Source organism: Sus scrofa, chromosome 7 (assembly GCF_000003025.6).
Source record: "Sus scrofa isolate TJ Tabasco breed Duroc chromosome 7, Sscrofa11.1, whole genome shotgun sequence".
Lineage (NCBI taxonomy): Eukaryota > Metazoa > Chordata > Mammalia > Artiodactyla > Suidae > Sus > Sus scrofa.
Window position 1 is genome coordinate 58,963,191 of NC_010449.5, and position 23,138 is coordinate 58,986,328.

The window sequence follows — 23,138 nt, forward strand, 5'->3', positions numbered from 1 at the left end:
CCTAGGCTAAAATGGTGGCACTCTGTAGGGAGGGAGGCTAGCAGTGACCTGCACACTGTAGGTATTCAGCAGATATTCAGTGAATTGAAATGAAGAGTAGACTGCACACTCACCCCTCTTTTGCATAAAGCGAAGAGGTCATCCAGGAACTCTTTTCTTTCCGGATCACTGTCCAGTTCATACAGCTGCAATCCCAAACCCCAAAGGGGAAAAAAAAAACACCACACACAATGAAAAATCCATCTTATGCAGAAGTCTTACATTGAGATCACAACTATCTGAATGACTAATGTGACCCATAGGCCACTTCTGTCCTTAATCCTTGGGGATCAGATACAACAACTCACAATAGAACTGCCCCTTTCGTTGGCCCAAAGGAAACATTACAGACCTTGGCAAAATCACGAGAGATCTCTCTCCCCGGCCTCCATCTGCATCATCACTCCAGGCCAAACCACCATTCTAAAGGAACAAAGCACAGAATTCAGAAGGGAGTAGGGAGAAAGAGAGGGCAAGGAAATCATTTAGGGTGAAGATGAGACCCTTAGCAACTGTGTTCCCCTGGCTCACAATGAATGACTACTCGCATAACGCCTCCGCGCCCCAACAGGGACATCTTGGGGGTTTTTTGTTTGCTTGGCCTTTGTTTTTTTGGTCACACCCAGAAGTTTCCAGGCTAGGGGTTGAACTTGTACCACAGCAGTGACCAAGACACGCAGGGACAACGCCAGATCCTTATCCCTCTGAGCGACCAGGGAACTCAGGGACATCCTATTTTTATGTTTTCAATTATGGTTCCAAAACCAGAGCAAGTCAGGTGGAAGAAGCATTTCCACTTGTTGGAGGTGGTGGGTGTTACTTACACCAGATATCCTGGAGGAGGAAGACACCAAGGCCCAATTTCTGAGATCCTGCTCATCTTAGCTGATATTCTGGAACTCATCACTCTGAGATGTACCATTTTTCTGCAAGCTCTGTATAGCATATGTTTGTATGTTTTACGGTATATTGTAAAGATACCCAGTCTGGACTCTCACACAACACTCTGAGTGGAAGATAAAGAGTCAAAGGAGCAAGACAAAGATTCTGAAGATCTCAAAGACCTTGTGGTCTTTCAGTCAAATCTCACTAGAAGTCCTAACCGTAGTGATCAGAACTCTAGTAATTTGAGGCCCTCAGGGCCGAGATTATTCCCAATGTACAGAGACTCTGTGCCACTACAGTGAGGTTCATTTCATTAGAGAAATGATGAAAACCTCATCCTATTAATTGATTATAACTAATACCATTCAACTGAATGGAGGGAATGGCAAATAAGCTTTTATGCTCTTGAAATCTGCTTTCCACTCTATTCAGTTGGGTAACTTTTTTCTTTTCTTTTGGCTGCACTGACAACACTGGATCCTTATCCTGCTGAGTCACAAGATAACTCCAAAGTTGGATAGCTCTTATTCCTCAAATTAGGACTCACCTTCTATGGGAAGCCTACCCTTCACACCCGGCTGCACAAATACCTAGAAACACTCCCTGTACATTTTGAGTTTAGAATCTGACACATTTTGGAGCTCCTGTTGTCACTCAGCAGGTTAAGAACCTGTCTAGTATCTACTAGGAAGTGAGTTCGATCTCTGGCCTCATGAGGTGGGTTAAGGATCCTGTGCTGCCGTGAGCTGAGGTGTAGGCCAGCAGCTGCAGGTCCTATTCGACCCCTAGCCTGGGATCGTCCATATGTTGCAGGTGCAGCCCTAAAAAGAATTTGATATATTTTGGAATGAACTATCATTCCCATGTATTATAAACTTCTTGAGAGCAACGTGTCTTTTTTGGTTTATTTTAATTAAAGTACAGTTGATTTACAATGTTGTGGCAATTTCTGCTATACACAAACACACATACACTCTTTTTTTAAAATATCATTTTTATCATGGTTTATGGTTTGGATATAATTCTCTGTGCTATATATAGTAAGACCTTGTTGTTTATCCAAGAGAGCAAAGTGTCTTATTCATCTTTGTACCTCCAGCACACAGCCTGACACTTATAAGGCTCTAGTGAATACCTGATGAACTATAATCATTGTTAAAAGGTGTTAACTGGTTACTGAACCAATTAAGCTCCTCTTCAAAAAATGTACAGACACATATACCATACAGGAGAGTCCAAAAGGCCCTCTGCTAGTGGGGAGTATAAAAGTCAGGGCAGAAGTAGTCTGTTCAGCCGCCCCGTCGGTCAGTGGAGATTCCAGGGATGGGACTGGCACGCTCTCATTTCTCCCCCAGGATCAAAGGTGCCCACAGGCCTTTGAGCACATGTGCCTCTAGCTGGCTGGGGTGTATAAGTGGCTGTGGAGGGACATCTGGGGTTTGGGAGCAGAGGTTTCTTGGGAGGACATTCTTTGGACTGCAGAGGATCTCGTAAAATCATGCCAATAAAATGAAAGCCTGGTCTAATTCCATTCTCTCCCACCTCCCCCTTCAGTAAAGCTTAACTGAAAGCAGGAGGTACTATTCAGTTATGTTTTGGGGCCATACTTTGCTTTCCCCTACTCAAAGTGATCCCTCAGATGCAGACCCATTTTCTGAGAGCAACAATTTAGCACATACGAAAGTAAAGTATAACCAAGAAGTGACGCCCTGTCAGTTGACATGAAACAGGCTACATCAAATTGTTTCCCTGTTATCTAGTCAAAGACGTGTGTAAGGAAGTGCTCAGGAAATGCTATCTGACTGTGGCTTCATCATCTCCCCCAGGCAGACGCTGTAGAAATCTTCCTACAGCACCTTTAGATCAGGGAGGCCTCAAGAGGGACAAACACTATTAAAAAAAAAAAAAAAAAAAAGCTAAACCCCACCCCCACATTGTAATTACAGTCAACAGAAATCTGGTGTCATCTGGTGGCAACTAGCACAATGAATAATCAAGATGAATTATGCCTGTCAGGTCAGCAAAACCAGACAGAGTTACAGTCCCCTTTTAAAGGCTACAGTAGGCTGTCCTAATGCCCAGTGATTTTGTTTGAGCCAGTAATTCCTGCTGGAAAGTCAATTATCCCGGGAGCCCCTATCGGCTAAAAGACACTTAATGGGGATCATTGCCGCTTCTGTTATGTCAGCTGTTTACTGTGGCAGCTCAATTCCCAACTCTCTAGCTGGAGATCTGAAGCTGATTCTGGTCTCTGGAGGATTCTTTCTCTATCTGTCACCAAGAGAGATGAAAACACAGTTTTTTGGCTAATCACAGTAACTTCCAGGCACCCTGAACATTCACTCAGAAACTATTTAACACTCAGTTGGGTGGAGAAGACGGAATCCACAGCCTAGAATCTCAGACAGGGCTTCCCAGAGCAGGAAGGGAGTGTAAAAACAAGCACGGCGGTGGTGGTGCCAGTGTCACCACGGTTGTGACTATGTGTGAAAATAAACACCTGGGTGTGAGTGTGGGGGCTCAGCTCCAGGAACAGAGGAGAATGCCCTCTAAGATGGGGGTGGGGGTTGTTGTGACCCTTGGCTTTCACCAGCTCTGCCCAAACCATGGCAGAGTCTGAGCAGTGGGATGGTCAGACCATGTACTAGCCACAGTCCACTAAGAATGAACCACTCAGATTAAAAATCTGCCTTTAGACAGGATTTTGGCCTGAAATGCACTAGCTTGGTGACCACAGAAGACAAGGAGACTTGTCAGAACAGGATGGAAATTTGAGCAATCCCACTGTTTGACCCATTCCACCGACAGGAATGTCAGTTACTATTTAAAGAAAACACAGGAAAAAAGTTGCCTAGGAGTAGAGCTGTTTTCTTTTGTCCAAGGCAAAACTGGGCCATTACTTAATTTAAAACATTCAGCTGGGGCTGATGGGAACACGCATTACTTTGTCTTGGGGTGGTTAAACTTCGACCTTGCTTCACAGGATTTTCTGGCTGAGGTGAGAGTAACTCCTGAACCCTGCTCGCCCTTCACAGTCCAGCTGGAATTCCTCCGTGAAGCCTCCGTCTCTGCCCACCAGTCTTTCTCCTCTGGGCTGTGTCACCCCGTGTTCTGGTAACTTGTGCTCCTGCCTATGTCTCCAGTCTATAAGCATCCTGCATATCCCCAGTCCCCAGAACATAAAAAGCACTGACACATCTGCTGCAAGACAGGTGGGCTCTCCCATCCCACAACTCTGTTTTCCCCGGCTCCTTTCATTGGGAGGATTACAGGCTTCAGCAGTTATTTTCTTGGTTCTTAACTCTGACCAACTGCTATAAAACACAGCTCACTTATGCACTTCAAGTTTATGTGCAGGAGGATTCTTGGCCTATCAACACGGCACAGGTGTGATTGTGCAGAGTTATCAGCCCAGCAATGATTGAGTTTCGTGAATGCAGAGTGTGGCTGACTGAGACTGTAGCAATGGTGGGAAACAGGGAGTGGCAGAAGCGAGTATTGGGAAAACACACCCCAAAAGAGTCAGCTTAACAGTTCAGGGGTCAGAAGGGTTCCCAAGAAAAGCACTTCAGTTGAAGGGTCACCACATGCAAGTCTGCCTGCTGGGGGAAGAGGTTTTATTCAACAGCCCAGAAATGTGCGGGATCAACAGTAGTCAGTGGCCACTCACTGCCATTTACGAGCGTTTCAGCCTCTCCTACTTGAGAGCCTGCTTTAATAGCTTTGATCTCACCAGGAGCTCACAGGAAACTGACAGTTTGTTCCCAAGACTAGCTTTGGCTAGTCTCCCCCGAAACTAGTTTTGGCTACTATACCCACATTCAGCTCATTTTCCCAGGGAGGCCAGAAGAGTGTTTGGCCTGTAAATCCCTCAAAATTGGTAGTGGGAGCAGGAAGTTAGTGTTTGTGCATCTTCTGTGTAACAAGGATTGGACCAGGAGTTTATCAAGTATTTTCTCACTTAACTCTACAATGCAGAGGTAGTTATTTGGAGATGGGAAAACCATGGCTCAAAGAACTAGTTAACTTGCCCACGGTCTCAGACCTTCTAAGTGGCAGTGCCAGCAATGAAAGCCACTGCCTGGCTCTCTGCCTCATGGGTTGAAAAAAACAAAAACGAAACAGTAGAAAGTGTTCTGGGAGGGGCCATTAGGAAAGGAGAGAGGGAGGAAAAGAAGAACGTTCTCTGCACACAGAAGGCCTACAATGCCAAGTCTGGGCCTTGGATGGCTCCTATCAACGGAAGAGTCTTTTATTCCTTGATTCTTCTCAGTGGCTTCATCTGGGAGGTACATCTAAATAGAAAACCAGCCCTCACACAGCAGTTGCCCAGGAGGACTCATCTGGGGCTACTGAAATAAGAACTGCTAACCTTTCACCACTACCTCTAAAACAGAACATCCTGGCTGGGAGGAGCACCTCCCTCCCCTTCCTCTCAGGAGAGAGACAAGCAAGTGATAGCACTGAGGGGTCTCTAGAAGAATATGGCACTTAGCACAGCGACATGTGCTTTATGCCTGTGGAAAGTAACATAATGTCTTTCTATCAAAAGGAAAATCTTGGTTACTCCATTTTGCTCCGGTTTTGGCCCAAACGCCCCCTGCGACCCCCTTCCTCTTTACCTCTTTTCCCAGCAACAATTTGTCTCAATTAGCCAACCAGGAAGAATGTGTGCCCTGACCTGACCAATGGGAAGGGGACAGGTACATCACCTGCGTTAGGGGTAAATAGGGGAGGGTCCTTTGTTCAGCACGCATGCTTTTTTGGAGTACCAGCGCCCTTCTGCAGAAGTAAAGAGCCTTGTTGAGATTTCTCCTTGTCCACGTGTCTCACTTTCCAACACTGACGACTTGAGCCAGAGTTATCTTAATTTCCAACATGCCTTCAAAAAATAACAAATCAACGACTAATCTGAGTGCTACTCAAAATGTAAACAATGCTCCCCAACACTTCAACCCTGGAAGGGGAAACGTATTCATTACTCCCTGAAAATCTAAAAGGCTGCCTTGTGGAAGAGAAAGTAAGGTTGTCTTTTTTTTCTTCTTTTTTCTCTAAAGCTCCAGAGCATAGAACTAGAGTTACCGGGTAGAAAAGTAAACAGGGGTAGGTTTCAGGTCGATCAGAAGGACTTTTCTAACAATCAGAACTGCTCAGTAAAGGAGTGGGCCTTCTCAGGATGCTTCCTGTCCCTAGATGACCATCTGTCTAGGATGTCAGGGTATGGAATCGAACATGAGACAGGGCTGGAGGAGAGGGTCCCTCTGTCCTGAGAAGCAAAGAGCCTACGGCAAATTCATTCAATGCTGATTTCCTGAGAGCCCACCCCAGGGAGAGCATTGTACAAGCTGCTGAGGAGAATTACCCTCCTCCCCCTTCCCCCCAACCCCAAAAGTGGTTCCCACCATCAGGAGTTTTACCACAGAGTTGGAAAAACAAGCTGAACACACACAGCATTTAATAGATAGGGCAAGTCAAAGTACCAAACACAAAGTGCCCAGGAGGGAGAAGAAAGGAGGCGGCTCAGAGGTGGAGATGAAGCTGGCCTGAAAGAATGGGCTGGGAGATTTACAGTCTCAATGAGCATGGAGTGGGGAATAAACAAGGCATGTTTTGGCAGGGAGGATGCAAGTCTGAATAGTTAGGTGGAAACAGGCTGTGAAATGCCTTGAATACCAGGAGGAAATTTCAACTCTGAACTGTGAAGATGGGGGAGGCAGTGGATGTTTTCTGAAAAAAAAAAATTGATTAAATCAGTATTTAGATGATTTTGATGATCCATTTTTGTTGGAAACTATATCATATACCATAACAAATGTATGCAGACATGTAACTGAATTGGAATTATAGGGGCGTTTCACTTTTCAATTTTTTCATTATATCCGTTCACACACAAACACCTGATCACTAGGATATGCTACCTACTGTGAAAGATTCTGAGAGAAAAAGAACAAGATTGTTAACAGCCTCTGACTTCTTGGGGGGTTACAGGCTAATGGAGAGAACGACAATTTAAAAAACAACTTTATTTTTTCTAGATTAACGTTGGAATCTTTGTCAAGACCTATCTCTTGCTCCCCATCTTTCCTCCCTGCTTTAAAAGGAAATTTGGATTGCAACTAAAATTACAGAATAATTTAGTGAACTGACACAATCACAATATTTAGTCTTTCAAGTATGCGAGTAGTATGACTCTTCATTTTTTTTTCAGTAGTTTTATTATTTTTTGGCTGCACCTGTGGCATGTGGAAGTCTCCGGGCCAGGGATCACACCCCCATTGAGTTACAACCTGTGCCACAGCTGAGGCAATGCTGAACCCTTAGCCTTCACCACACAGGAACTTCCTATGACTCTTTATTTAATAAAATATTTATTAATGCTCCTAATGATTTACAATGAAAATATATTGTTGAAGATCTGAGAGGAAAAGCCAGCACTGGGGCTGGGCAGCTCTGCAATAACCCCACGCTGAGGATCTGAGTTAGGAGTAGGGGTAGGGGAAGCAGTACAACCAGGGAGAAATGACTGTCTTAAGAAACAGCCAAGTCAGAGAATCAACTGGATCTGAATCTTAACATGAGAAAGGTATTTTCTGATGAAAATGGAGATGCTGGGCAGGGGATCAAGCAGGAAGCCTTTGAGCACTAATGAAAATAGACCACTGTCTCTGGGGGTGCACGGAGGGTGACAAGAACAATTCTACAGCCCTGGAGGAAGCCAGGTCATGGCAGCTGGCAGGAGCAGGAGCCAAAGGCTTATTGCCAAACTTCCAGTGAGGAGAGAGACATTTAACCAGCATCTCTTGACCCAAGAAAGCTACTTTGAGCCTTTTTTACTGGGATTTGGGGGAAAAAAAACAAAACAAAACAAAAAACCAGACCACGCCTCTAAGATCTTAGGAGCCAGCACTGCATTCCTTAGAGCTGTACCTCCCCAGAGACAGGAACGCCTGACTTTAAAAGCAATTAAGTATCTAGGCTATTTTAGGATTACTCCTTGACCACCTGGAATATCTTATTAAAGCACAGCTCAGATGTCCAAAGCAATTTTAGTTCCCATTCCTCACTCTCCCCAAGGCAAGAGTTAACTCTTTGCTTCAGGTTTAAAGTGTAGGGACTAAGCTACTAACTCTTCATTTGAGCGACTTGTACTCTGAAACCTTTAAGAAACTGCCCTGTCCTTAGAACATCACACAGGTTATAACTTTTATAGAGATTATTGAGTGTTCTTTAAAGGCAGAACAGTAATGTATTTCTTTCCACGTACTCTATAATCTAGTAGATTCCAAATCCAACCTCAGGTTCAGATCTGGGCGAATTCCTAGGACTTGAGCCTCAAAGTAAAATTACTAGACTTCAAAGGGCTGATCCCAAGCTCATGGATATCAATTAATAACTCTGAAATACAAAGTATAACAAAAATATTTTTGTTGTTAGTATTATTATTTTTTATTTTTTGTCTTTTCTAGGGCCGTACCTGCGGCATATGGAGGTTCCCGGGCTAAGGGTCCAATCAGAGCTGTAGCTGCTGGCCTACGCCAGAGCCACAGCAACGAGGGATCCAAGCCAAGTCTGCGACCTACACCACAGCTCACGGCAACGCCGGATCCTCAACCCACTGAGCGAGGCCAGGGATCGAACCCATAACCTCATGGTTACTAGTCGGGTTCGTTAACCACTGAGCCATGACGGGAACGCCTATTACTTTTTTTTAATAAGCGAGGCATAAACTAACTTTTTCTCTGCTACACCTGTGGCTCTGCAGGTTTATTACCTGTTTCACACTTGTGACTACCCGACTACCAAATGAGCTGATGATGTTCTAATGTTAAAAGTCCAATTCCAGATCTTGGGAGAAAGAAAAGCAAAACATTCTGTCCTCCCACCAGTTTTAACTGATCCTAGGAGGTAATGAGACATGCACAGTGGGGGTAATGGGCAGGATTATAGGGGAATCCTAAAACGGGAGGGAGCCCCAGGAAGTAAAACAGATACTGTTATAAGCAACACTGTTGGACTACAAACCCTCCTGATAAGATCAGGATTACTGCTCTTAGCTCAATCGCTCAGGCCTTGGAAGCACTAGAGTTATAATTATCAGATGCACACCTTCTGCTGGTGCTGGCGGGTAACTTTAGCAGGAACCAGAAAGCACCTCCCCACCTTTTACTAGCAACAAAGATCAATTCAAACTCAGTGGCTTGGAAAAAGAGCCAAGGGACACTTTTCTGATTAAGCAGTAGAAAGGAAGGGTGGGGGAGGGGAGAGGGTGGCAGTCTAGGCACAAATAATCAAGAAGATTACCCAGAAATGGGGTGTTCCTATAAAAGGAGGAAGAACAACTAAAATGCACTGCTGGTGATGAGGATACCCCTATGCAAGAGTGAAGTGGCCCAGCCAAGACTAAGTCTGAGGGCCACAGAGCAAAATGCCAGCTCCTTTTCTCTGTAGGATTCACGTGGGCAGCACTGCTTCTTCTGCCCTGTGAGCTGCCTACCAGCTGAACGTCCACAATGGTTGCTGACACCCCTTCACATCATAGAGCTCAGGAAGCCAGAGCTTGAGAGCTGAGTGGAAGAACACCGTGTCTGACTTTCGTCAGACAGAAGGGCAGACTGAGATCTGCAGAAGTCAGGTAAACTGCCTGAAGTCAGTGCTTCAGAGAAGTTTCATAAAAACTTTCTTTCTTTAAACTACATATTTTTTTTTGTTTGTTTTGCTTTTTTTTGGGGGGGGGTTGTCAATACTTAACTGCTGAATGTATAGGGTTTTTTTTTTTTTTTTTTTTTTTTAAATTGCCTTGTTAAAATCTCATCAAGGAGTTTCTGGTGCTGCTCAGCAGAAACGAACCAAACTAGTATCCATGGGTATGTGGGTTCGATCCCTGGCCTCGGTCAGTGGGTTAAGGATCCAGTGTTGCTGTAAGCTGCAGCGTAGGTCCCAGATGCAGCTTGATAAACTTTGCTGTGGCTGTGGTGTAGGCCACTAGCTGTAGCTCTGATTCATCCCCTAACCTGGGAACTTCCCTATGCTGTGGGTGCGGCCCTCTTGATGTGGCCTCCTCTTTGTCTCCTGGAGTAGGGTATCTTTTTGAAAGTTTCCAGTCCATTTGGTTGAAGGTTGTTCAGCATTTGGTTGTAATTCTATTGTTTTTAATGAGAGAAGTTCCAAACTACATATTTTAAATGTTTAAGAAGAAAACATTTTTTTAAAAAAATGCTATGATGAATTATAAAGTGAAAACATTTTTTCAAGTTGGGTATTCCACAGAACAGGTCTCCTCAGGCAGAACACAGTGGCATTTTGTGTTTACAAGAGTCAGCCCCATTTACAATTTTGAGTGCTTCTCCTAGGGCTTCTCCCAACCCCACACCCCCATACCCTTACACCCTGGGGATGGCACTATGGTATACTTGTTCCAACTCTGATGCCAACTGCCCTGTGCTACCCGCAGCCTCTCCCAGACTCAGTCTCTCAAACAGGGACAGTGACTTAGTCCTCTGTGAGGCTTGTGCACCTGTCATAGGACCCGGCAGATGGTAGGGACTCAAATGAATGTCAGTACCTGAAGAACAAGCCACAGAAATGAACTTCAGAGAATCACCACAGGCTAAGAGATGAATTTGGGCGGGGGGAATCACATGCTGAAAAGCAGGGGGGCTTCAAGTTCTAAAATACAACTCCATAAAAGAGATCTAAAAGGCAATATAAGCCATTTCCTAAAGAAAGCAGTCTAATTTTAAGGTTCAAGAGAATAATACAGGAGAGTGCACCTCCACCCTGGCAAAAAAGGAGCCTATCATTCACACGGGTGGTGGCATTCAATGATAACAAGGACTGGGGCAATGGGATCTCCTATATTTCCATCAAAATGGTATGATCAAAAAATGGTATGACCTTTCTTGAAAGTCACATGCCTTAAAATGCCCATCATAATAAAAACAACAGTGGCAGCAACAACTAATAATAACCGAATACTTAATATGTGCCAGGCCTTGTTCCACTGTTTTATGTGCACTAAGTATTTAAGCCTCAGCACAATGCTCTGAGGTGGGTACTGTTAGTACCCTCATTTTATAGATGAGAAAATCAAGGCTAAGGAAGACACAAGGAAGTGACTTGAAGAAGGCTGCAAAGAGATCCAAGAGTGCAACTGAGAATCAAAAGGAGGCAGTGCACCTTTAAGTCCCAGCATGCAACTGCCTTACTTAGTTTCCCCCAGATCCAATAATTCTGTTCCTTGAATCTATCCTAAGAAAATAGTAGAATGTATTACAATTTTATTTATATTAGTAAAAAATTAGAATAACCTCAACGTGTGATAACAAGGGAACAAACAGGTAACACATGAAGGTGCTATCCATGTCAGAACACTGTGCAGCCCTTTAACACTGCTTTTTAAAAAGTTTGATACCAGAGTTCCCTTCGTTAACGAATCCGACTAGGAACCATGAGGTTGCGGGTTCGATCCCTGGCTTTGCTCAGTGGGTTAAGGATCCGGCATTGCCATGAGCTGTGGTGTAGGTTGCAGATGCGGCTTGGATCCTGAGTTGCTGTGGCTCTGGTGTAGGCTGGTGGCCACAGCTCCGATTCGACCCCTAGCCTGGGAACCTCCATATGCCACGGGAGCAGCCCAAGAAATGGCAAAAAGACAAAATAAATAAATAAAATAAAAATAAAAAAATAAAAAGTTTGATACCTACTTCACACCCTTCCAATTAATTCCAGACGGAGGACAAAAATATACCACAAAGAAATAACAATACATATTTTTTATAATTCTGAGGAGGGCAGGGCCTTTTTAAGTGTGACAGAAACCATAAAGGAAAATATCAATAGATTTAGCTACAAAAACTTAAATTACTTGATGAAAGAACTACAATCAAGCTGAAAGACCAACAACTGTGAAAAATACTTGAAACATTAAGACAAGGATCCATGCACAATAGCTACTACAGATCAATAAGAAAAAAAGATAACATATGATGTACAGCAGAAATTTTTTTTTGTCGTTTTAGGGCCACACATGCAGCATATGGAGGTTCCCAGGCTAGGGGTTGAATCGGAGCTACAGCTAACAAAAATAAGTAAGTAAACAAAACCCCTCATATTATGAAGCTAAAATAAAAAAGAGGAAATGACTAGGAGTTCCCGTTGTGGCTCAGTGGTAACGAACCCAACTAGTATCCATGAGCACACGGGTTTGATCCCTGGCTCTGCTCAGTGGGTTAAAGATCTGGTGTTGCTTTGAGCTGTGGTGTAGGTCCCAGATGAGGCTCGGATCTAGTGTTGCTGTGGCTATGGCATATGCTGGCAATGCCAGCTCCGACTGACCTCTAGCCTGGGGGCCTCCATATGCTGTGGGTGTGGCCCTAAAAAAAAAGAAAAAGACCAAAAAAAAAAAAGAGGAAATGATTTCCATTAAATATAGCAGTATTGAGTAAATGAGTAAACAAGCAAATAAACAAAAAACCCCAACAGAACAGAAAAGGCAAAGGCAAGAAAAACACAACACACCAAAATTCATGAAATGCAGCAAAAGCAGTACTAGGAGAGAGGTTTATCCTAGTAATAAACATGTATACTAAAAAATAAAAAAGATGTTAAATAAACAATATAATTATGCCTCAAAGAACTAGAAAAAGAACTAAGCCAAAAGTTAGCAGAAGGAAGGAAATAATAAAGATTACAGCAGAAATCAACAAAACAGAGAATAGAAAAATATCAACACATCTAACAGCTGTTTTTCTGAAAAGACCAACAAAATTGACAAACCTTTAAACTAAGAAAAAAAAAAAGAGAAGACAAATTTGGAAATGAAAGAGGAAACATTACAACAATGCCACAGAAATAAAAAGGATTATAAGAGACTACTGTGAACAAGTATATGCAAATTGAATAATCTAGAGGAAATAGATAAATTCCCAGAAATTTAAACCTACCAAGACTGAATCATGCAGAAACAGCAAATCCGAAAGACCTACAACTAGTAAAGAGACTGAATAAGTAATCAAAAACTTCACAATTGGAGTTCCTGTCGTGGCGCAGTGGTTAACGAATCCGACCAGGAACCCTGAGGTTGCGGGTTCGGTCCCTGCCCTTGCTCAGTGGGTTAAGGATCTGGCGTTGCCGTGAGCTGTGGTGTAGGTTGCAGACGCGGCTCGGATCCTGCGTTGCTGTGGCTCTGGCGTAGGCCACTGGCTACAGCTCCGATTCGACCCCTAGCCTGGGAACCTCCATATGCTGCGGGAGCAGCCCAAAGAAATAGCAAAAAGACAAAAAAAAAACAAAAAAAACAAAAAAAACAAAAAAAACACAACTTCACAATAAACAAAAGTCCAGGGAGTGCTCTTGTGGTGCAGTGGGTTAAAGACCTGGTGGTGTCCCTGCTGCGGCTTGGGTAGCTGCTGCTGCACAGGTTTCTGGCTCAGGAACTTCCACATGCCATGGGACTGGCCAAAACAAACAAACAAACAAACAAAGAAAAAAAAGGAAAGCCCAGAACCAGATGGCTTGACAAACGAATTCTACCTAACACTTAAAGAACTAACACCAATGCTTCCTAAACTCTTCCCAAAAATCAAAGAAAAGGGAATATAAGGCCAGCACTACCCTGATATCAAAGCCAGAAAAAGCCACTATAAGAAAACTACCTAATGAATACAGATGTAAAATCCTTAATAAATTACTAGCAAACCACATTCAAGAGCACATTAAAAGGCTCACACACCATGACCAAGTAGGACTGATTCCTGGGATAGGAGAATGATTCAACATATAAAAATCAATGTGCTACACCACATTAACAGAACAAAGATAAAAACACACGATTATCTCAATAGGTGCAGAAAAGCCATTTGATGAAATTTAACACCCTTTCCATGGTAAAAATAGTCTCATCATTTTAAAGGCTATATATGTAACATATATATGTAACATAACAGCTAACGTCTATAGCTAACATATTCAATGGCAAAAAATAAAAGCTCTTCCTTTAAGATGAGGAACAAGGCAAGAATGCCTACTCTTAGCACTTCTGGTCAACACAGTACTAGAGCAATGAGGCAAGAAAAGCATCCAAGCTAGAAAGGAAAAAGTAGAATTATCTTTTTTGGTAGATGCCACATGTTTATACGTAGAAAACTCTGAGGATTACTTACACACACACACACACACACACACACACACACACACACACACAGAAACTGTTAGAACTAATAAATGAATTCCAGAAAGTTGCAAGACACAAAATCAACACATGAAAAATCAGTTGTGGGGGGGAAGGGATAAATTAGGAGTTTGGATTAACATATATACACTATTATATATGAAATAGATAATCAAAGAGTTCCCTGGTGGCCTAGTGGTTAAAGGTTCATCATTGCCACTGCTGCGGTTTGTTGTTACAGCTGTGGCTCAAGTTCAATCCCTGGCCTGGGAACTTCCGCATGCTCTGGGCATGGCCAAAAAAAAGAATAGTCAATAAGGACCTACTGTATAGTACAGGGAACTCTACTCAATATTCTGTTATTAACCTATATGGGAAAAGAATCTGAAAAAGAATGTATATATACACACATATGTATATGTATATATGCATAACTGAATTACTTTGCTGTACACCTGAAACTAAGACAACATTGTATGTTAACTACAATCCAATATAAAAGTCTTTTTTTTTTTTTGGTCTTTTTAGGGCCGCACCAGCAGCATATGGAGGTTTCCAGACTAGGGGTCAAACTGGAGTTGAGGTTGCTGGCCTACACCACAGCCACAGCAACGCCAGATCCAAGCCGCATCTGAGACCTATACCACAGTTTATGGCAATGCTGGATCCTTAACCCACTGAGTGAGGCCAGGGATTGAACCTGTGTCCTCACAGAAACTAGTCAGATTCGTTTCCGCTAAGCCACAAAGGGAATTCCCAAAATAAATGTTAAAAAATGAAAATTAGTTGTGTTTCTACATATTAACAACAAACAATCTGAGAAGGAAATTAAGAAAAACAATCCCATTAACAATAGCAGCAAATAGAATAAAATACTTAGGAATAAATCTAACCGAGAAGATGAAAGATTTGTACACTGAAAACTACAAAACATTACTAAAACAGAGATACAGATAAATGTAAAGACACCCTGTGTTCATGGATTGGAAGAACTTAATATTGTCAGAATGTCCATGCTACCCAAAGCGATCTACAGAGTCAACCAATCCCTATCAAAATCCCCTGTACAGCAGTAGTTGGCACAGCATTGTAATTTAACTATACTTTAATCATTAAAATAATATTCCAATGGGATTTTTTTAAGAGAAATAGAAAAAAAATTCTAAAACTCATATGGAACCACAAAGGACCCCAAATAGCTTATCTTGAGAGAGAAGAACAAAGCTGAGGCCTCACACGTCTTGGCTCCAAAACATATTACAAAGCTACAGTAATCAAAATGGTATGGTACTGGCATAAAGATAGATATACAGACCAATGGAAAAGAATACAGAACCCAGAAATAAACCCATGCTTATATGGTTAACTGATCTCTGACAGAATGGCAAGAATACACAATGGGGAAAGAACAGTTTTTCCAACAGCGTTGAGATAACTGGATTTCCACATGTAAAGATTGAAAGGGCTCTTTATTTTACACCACACATAAAAAACCAAGTCAAAATGATTAATGACTTAAATATAAGACCTGAAACTGTAAAGCTCCCACAAGAAAATACAGGGTGAAAGCTTCATGACATTAGTCTGGGCAATGATTTCTTGGATATGACACCAAAGAATGAGCAACAAAAACAAAAAGAGACAAATGGGATTATATCAAAGTAAAGAGCTTCTGGGAGTTCCCCTGTGGCTTTAGTGGGGTAAGGATCCAGCATTATCACTGCAGTGGCTTGGGCTGCTGCTGTAGCATGGGTTCAACCCCTGGCCCTGGAACTTCTGCATGCCATAGGTGTGGCAAAAAAACAGAAACAAAAACAAAAAACCCCCACAGAGTAAAGAGCTTCTGCACAGTAAACAACAGAGTGAAAAGGCAACCTAGAGAATGGGATAAAGTATCTGCAAACCATACATTTGAAAAGAACTTAATATCCAAAAGATATAAGGAACTCCTACAACTTGATAGCAAAAAACATACAGCCCAACTAACAAGTGGGCAAAAGACTAGAATAGATATTTCTGCAAAGAAGACACACAGATGGCCAGTATGTATATGAAAAGATGCTGAGTATCATTAATCATCAGGGAAATGCAAATCAAAAGTATAAGATATCACCTTGCATCTGTTAGGATAACCATTATATAAACAAATAAACCAAAAAAATCTAGAAATTAACAAATGCTGGAGAGGATGTAAAGAAACTGGAATCCTTGTGCACTGTTGCTGGGAATGTAAAATGGTGTCCCCAATATGGAGAAGAGGATGGAAGTTTCTGAAAAAGTAAAAAATAGAACTACCATATGATACAGCATATGGCAGTTCTCACTTTTGAGTACTTAATCAAAAGAATTGGAGTCAGGATCTTTTTTTTTTTTTTTTTGTCTTTTGTTGTTGTTGTTGTTGCTATTTCTTGGGCCGCTCCCGCGGCATATGGAGGTTCCCAGGCCAGGGGTTGAATCGGAGCTGTAGCCACTGGCCTACGCCGAGCCGCGTCTGCAACCTACACCACAGCTCATGGCAACGCCGGATCGTTAACCCACTGAGCAAGGGCAGGGACTGAACCCGCAACCTCATGGTTCCTAGTCGGATTCGTTAACCACTGCGCCACGATGGGAACTCCGGAGTCAGGATCTTGAAGAGATATCTGTACTCTCATGTTCACTGCAGCACTGTTCACAATAACCAAGATATAGAATTAACCTAAGTGTCCACTGATGGATGAATGGATAATAAAAATGTAGTTCATACACATTATGGAATATTAGTTACAAAATAAGAAGGACATCCTGCAATACGTGATAATATGGATGAACCTGGAGGGCACTGTGCTAAATAAATGCGAACATTTCAATAAAACTTTAAATAATGTAAAGTAAGCCACTCATAGAAGAACAAATGCTGCATGATTCCATTTATATGAGATACCTAAAGTAGTCAAATTCATTGAAGCAGAAAGCAGAATGGCAGTTGCCAGGGGCTGGGGAGGGGGGCAGGATGGGAAATGGGTATAGATTTCATTCATGCAAAATGGCAAAGTTCTAAAGATGTGCTGTACGATATTATGCTTATAGTTAATAATATGAACTTAAAAATACGTTAGAGTAAATCTCGTGTTACACACAGTTAAAAAAAGAAAAAAAGGCAAAGGTGGAGTTCCCGCTGTGGTGAAGCGGAAATGAATCGACTAGGAACCATGAGGTTGCAGGTTCGATCCCTGGCCTCGCTCAGTGGGTTAAGGATCCGGCGTTGCCATGAACTTCAGTGCAGGTCGTAGACGCAGCTCGGATCTGGCACTGCTGTGGCTGTGGTGTAGGCTGGCAGCTATAGCTCCAATTAGACCCCTAACCTGAGAACCTCAAAGGCTATAAGCAGGGTAAGTCACAGAACAAATACAAAAGGCATAGAAACATGAGAAGATAGTAATATATATATATACACTCTGATTACAGTAAGTTCAAACTCCAGAATAATCTATTTCTCTACAGAAATACAGACAGAAGGGCAAAGGGTTAAAGAGCATCTACAAAGAGAGTCTGTGGTTATACTAAATACACACACTTTCGTATATCTGCAACTGCACACTAAATAGGTAAACATATAGAAACAGCCATAGAAGCTGATTCATGCCTAACTGTGGCCTCCTCTGGGATTGGGAGGGAGCAGGGCAGGCTACAAGGCTCTATATTTTTTACAACTATAAATTTTTACTCTATATTTTCCTATATTAAGTTTTCATAAGCACCTATTTACATTACTTATATAAATTCTGAGTTGTGCTTATAAAAAAATAATAAGTTTAAGATCTTTATAAACATGCATGAAAGGACAGTCATAATACTGAATGAAAAAGTAGGGAGTTCCAGTAGTGGCTCAGCAGTAATGAACCCGACTAATATCCATAAAGACTCAGGTTTGATCGCTGGCCTTGCTCAGTGGGATATGAGCGTTGCCATGAGCTGCGGTGTAGGTTGCAGATGTGGCTCAGATCCTGAGCTGCTGTGGCTGTGGTGTAGGCCAGCAGCTCCGATTCAACCCCTAGCCTGGGAACTTCCATATGCCTCAGGTGTGGCCCCAAAAAGACAAAAAAAAAAAGTAAGTTGCATAACTATTTTTGTTACAAACAAGTAATGTATTTATGAAGAGAAAAAGCTCTGAAAAGGCTGGAAGTTCCCGCAGTGGAAATGAATCCAACTACAAACCATGAGGTTTTGGGTTCGACCCTTGGCCTCGCTCAGTGGGTTAAGGATCCGGCATTGTCGTGAGCTGTGCTGTAGGTCGCAGATGCGGCTCCCATATGGCGTTGCTGTGGCTGTGGTGTAGGCCAGCAGCTGTATCTATGATTTGACCCCTAGCCTGGGAACCTCCATATGCTGCAGGTATGGCCCTAAAAAGCAAAAAAAAAAAAAAATCCAAAACTGTTAACAACAATGACCATCTGTGGAAAGTCAGGCTTTTTACTTCATATGTCTGTATATTTTTAAAATTATCTGAGTCAACAGAACTCAAAAACATTTTTTTAACTCAAATTTTTTAAAAATTATACTATCTGGAGTTCCCTTCGTGGCGCAATGGTTAACGAATCCGACTAGGAACCATGAGGTTTTGGGTTCAATCCCTGCCCTTACTCAGTGGGTTAACGATCCAGCATTGCCGTGAGCTGTGGTGTAGGTCGCAGATGTGGCTCGGATCCCGCGTTGCTGTGGCTCTAACGTAGGCTGGCAGCTACAGCTCTGATTAGACCCTTAGCCTGGGAACCTCCATATGCTGCAGGAGTGGCCCAAGAAATGGCAAAAAGACCAAAAAAAAAAAAAAAATATATATATATATATATATATATATATATATACACTATTTAAAAGTAACAGTTTATTTTTATTTATTTATTTACTTATTTATTTTGTCTTTTCTAGGGCCGCATCCGCAGCACATGGAGGTTCCCAGGCTAGGGGTCTAATCTGGAGCTGTAGCCGCCGGCCCACACCACAGCCACAGCAACACAGGATCCAAGCCGCGTCTGCAACCTGCACCACAGCTCATGGCAATGCCAGATCCTTAACCCACTGAGCAAGGCCAGGGATTGAACCTGCAACCTCATGGTTCCTAGTCAGACTCGTTAACCACTGATCCACGATGGGAACTCCTAAAAGTAACAGTTTAAAATAAATTTCAATTATAAAAATTGCTTATGGGCTATTGGTGATAAAAGTTAGGCACAAAATAAAACCAAAAAAATATTCCTGTAATAGGCATTTTGGGAAAACACAAAGGAAATACAAGAAAATGTTTACAGTTTTATATCTAAGTTATATGGTTGTGGTGATTACATTTTCTTCCTTATAAATTTTTCCGTTTTCTAAAGTGGGTCTGAATTACTTTGACAACCAGAAAAAATAGTTACTTTTGGAGTAATGAAACCACTGAGATAAGATTATTCTTGCCCTGCTTTCTCTGGAACAGGAAGAGAGCATGGAGGCAGAAGTTGGACCACCTGGGTTCACAGCCCAGCTTCCCAACTGTGAGGCCACAAGCAGCCCATTTCACCCTTCTTTCCTCACCTGTAAAATAAAGCAAATGTGTAGAGGGGGGATAACAGCAGGGCCTACCTCACACAACTCATTGAAATAAGGCAAATAACCTAGCACATGAGAGGTCAGTAAGTCCAAGCTATTAAAAATCAAAAACAAACAAAAAAAACCAAAGAGCAAACAAAATCATGGGTGAGGACAATCTGATGTGGAGTAACTTTACTACCTCCTCCCCTCTCCGAAGAAAATCTTGCTAGAAATGCTAGATAAAAATTTAATACTCCACACCCCTTACAGATATAGCTAAGCTTGAAACCAAGAAAGAAAGCAGAGTCCATAGTGCCAGAAACAAAAAGGAAGGAATCAGAGCAGTGAACAGGTGCCAAAGCTAAAGGACTCAAGAAGAGACCTGGATACTGTGCTTAACAGCTGAGGGCTGAGGACTGGGGACTTAATCATCCCTAAGGGAGAAGAGGCCCTGGGCTGCAGGCCCCCTGCATGCCAGGAACCAGAGTGAGATAAATGCTTAAAGCCAGAGGACAGGAGTTATTACACTTCCACCTCCATGAACTGGGGAGGTGCTAAAACAGTGCTCACCAACCTGGAAGAGTGAGGAATCTTCCCATCTCCTAGGAGCCTCATGGAAAAAGAGGGTCCATAAGAAATGGAAACCCAGACTCTCCACCAGGCACAGGTGTAGACTCCAAATGCATATATCCCAAACTAATGACAACCAGCTAAACTTGTAGGGTTCCAGCAGAGAAGAAAATAAAACTCCTCTTAGGAATCTTTCCATAATCCAAAGCACATAAGAGTCCCATGGAAATAAATCCCAATTCAAAATGAACTTATGCTGAAAAACAAAAACAGGAGTTCCCTGGTGGCCTAGTGGTTAAGGATTCAGCATTATCAAAGCTATGGCTCAAGTCTCATCCCTGGCCTAGGAACTTCTGCATGCTGTGGGCACAACCAAAAAGAGAGAGAGAAAGAAAAACCACTGCAAGAGGAAATAAACCATCGCATGGGAGAGTAACATGACACACATGTATTAGAAATTATATCCCAAGAATTAGAAATAATAAAATAATCTAAAAGTATCTTTAAAACAAAGATGTTTAAAGAATGGCAGAATGTTGGTAATTGCTAGAAGCTGGGTAAATGACACAGGTGGCTCATTACCGTTCTCCTGTTTTTATATATGGGACTTCCACAATTAAAAGTTTTAACAATTCTATAATACTAAGTTTTTAAAAAGTTAAAAGATATTCAAAGAGCTAAAGGAAGAAAGAGAAACCATATGGTGAGAAGAGGCAGATTTTTTTTAAAGCCAAAAAAAGAACAGAAATTAAAACATACTATCAAGATAAACTTTTCTTTTGAAGTGATTAAGTAAAATAGAGCTGAAGAGAGAATTAGAAATTGGAAAACAGAATGTGAAAGTACTCCAGAATGCAGGAGAAAGGCATAAAGTGATAAGGTTATAAAAGAAAAGACACAGGGAGTTCTCTGGTGATCTAGTGGTTAGAACTTGGTACTTTCACTGCTGGGCCCAGGTTCAATCCTGGTCTGGGAACTGAGACCCCACATCAAGCATGCCAAAGCCAAAAACAAACAAACAAACAAAAAACGAAACAATAAAACAAAGATGGCTAAATGAGAAGTTTCAAATAGAACAGTGGTCAAGAAAAAAATAGCAACCAAGGGAAAAATAAAAAAGACACAAATCAGGTTGAAGGAGCAGATCAAGGCCCAAGTGGGGTACACAGAAATGTATTCAAACCTAGAACACTAGTGCAAGTGCAAAATAGCAGAGTCAGGAAAATCCTAAAAGCTACAAAAGAAAAAATGATCACAAAGGCGACACACTGACAATAGACTTCTCAACAGCAAAAACAGTTGCTAGGAGACAATGGAATCATAGACACAAAGTATTAAGACAATCTAGAATCTAAAGCTATGAACAACTGAACAAAAATATGGGAAAGATAAAGAAAGACATAAATTAAAAAATTTTCTTCAGACATACCAAGACTGAGTTTACCACATACCAATCTCTGCTAAGAGAGTTACTAAAAAAGGAAGAATGAGGCAACAGGGAAAGAGTGGGATATAAGAAGTGGTGAGAAAAGAAATGGATAAACTTGTTGGGAAGTTTAAATAATACTGACTCTTGGGGGGGGGAACCCCCTAATTTAGGGATGGGGTTAAAACAAATTGAAATACCACAATAAACTGGAAGAGGGACTGAAGAGACAGAAGCTAAGATCCTAATATTGTTTGAGAGTAGTGTAACAAGTCAAGAATGTTAAAACCTAAAAGTAACCAATAAAAGAATAAAAACGTAAAGCATAACTTTTAAATCATTAAAGGAGAAAAGACTGACTAAAGAAAACTCAATCAAACAAAAGACAGGCAAGGAGAAAACAAAAAGCAAGGAAAAAGTATCATTAAACTGGAAGTCCATAGAAGGCACAAATAGATCCAAATGAATCTCCAGTCCTAATAACTACATGGATTAAATAAAACAGACACAGAGGAGTTCCTGTCGTGGCGCAGTGGTTAACGAATCCGACTAGGAACCATGAGGTTGCGGGTTCGATCCCTGCTCAGTGGGTTAACGATCCAGCATTGCCGTGAGCTGTGGTGTATGTTGCAGATGCAGCTCGGATCTCAGCACTGCTGTGGCTCTGGCGTGGGCTGGCAGCTACAGCTCCGATTAGACCCCTATGTGGTCTCCATATACAAAGATTTGAATACACAAGGAATAAATGAACAAATACTAATTAGAAGAAAAAGGTCTTACACTGGAATGTTTTGTTTCACCTCTCTGAAAATGATCACATAAACAAAACTTAGTAAGGATAAGGAAGATCTGAACAATACAATTAAAAGGCTTGATCCAATAGATACACCTTGCCTCTATCAAATAGAGAATATACATTCTTTCCAAGCTCAAACGGACAACTAACAGAAATCTCCATATGATCTCCTTGTGATCATATACAAGGCCAACACAAAGGCTACCATAACAAATTCCAGAAAACTTGTAGCACATCAGTTCTCTAACAACAATGGTTAGAGCTTAATTACAAGCTATAAGTTAATATTAAAAAAAAAATAAACCCCACATATCTGGAAACTAAAAAAATGCTTTTGGGGAGTTTCTGTTGTGGCTCAGGGGAAACGAATCCGACTAGTATTCATGAGGGTGTGGGCTGGATCCCTGGCCTGGCTCAGTGGGTTAAGGATTCCGGGTTGCTGGTGGGCTGTGGTATAGGTCATAGACATAGCTCGGATGCCAAGGTGCTGTGGCTGTGGTGTATCTCCAATTCAACCCCTAGCTATGGACCTTCCATATGCCACACCTGCAGCCCTAAAAAGCAAAATAAATAAATTAAAAAAAGTGAAAAATACTTTGGAACAACACATGGGTTAAAGAAGCAGTCACAACTGAAATTTTGAAATGTTTAGTACTAACCGATGGAAGCATTGCTGTTAAATCTTGAGGGATACAGCCAAAGTGCAA

General features: G+C 41.9%; 1 protein-coding gene across 1 annotated transcript in view; it reads right to left on the minus strand.

Annotated features, from left to right (window-relative positions):
• The window catches only part of ARID3B (AT-rich interaction domain 3B), a 66,258-nt gene that overhangs the window by 30,741 nt on the left and 12,379 nt on the right, over window positions 1-23,138 (minus strand). The window contains 4 exon segments of the mRNA XM_021099056.1: window positions 114-131; window positions 134-185; window positions 392-423; window positions 426-462. Coding sequence (XP_020954715.1) covers window positions 114-131; window positions 134-185; window positions 392-423; window positions 426-462 — 139 coding nt within the window.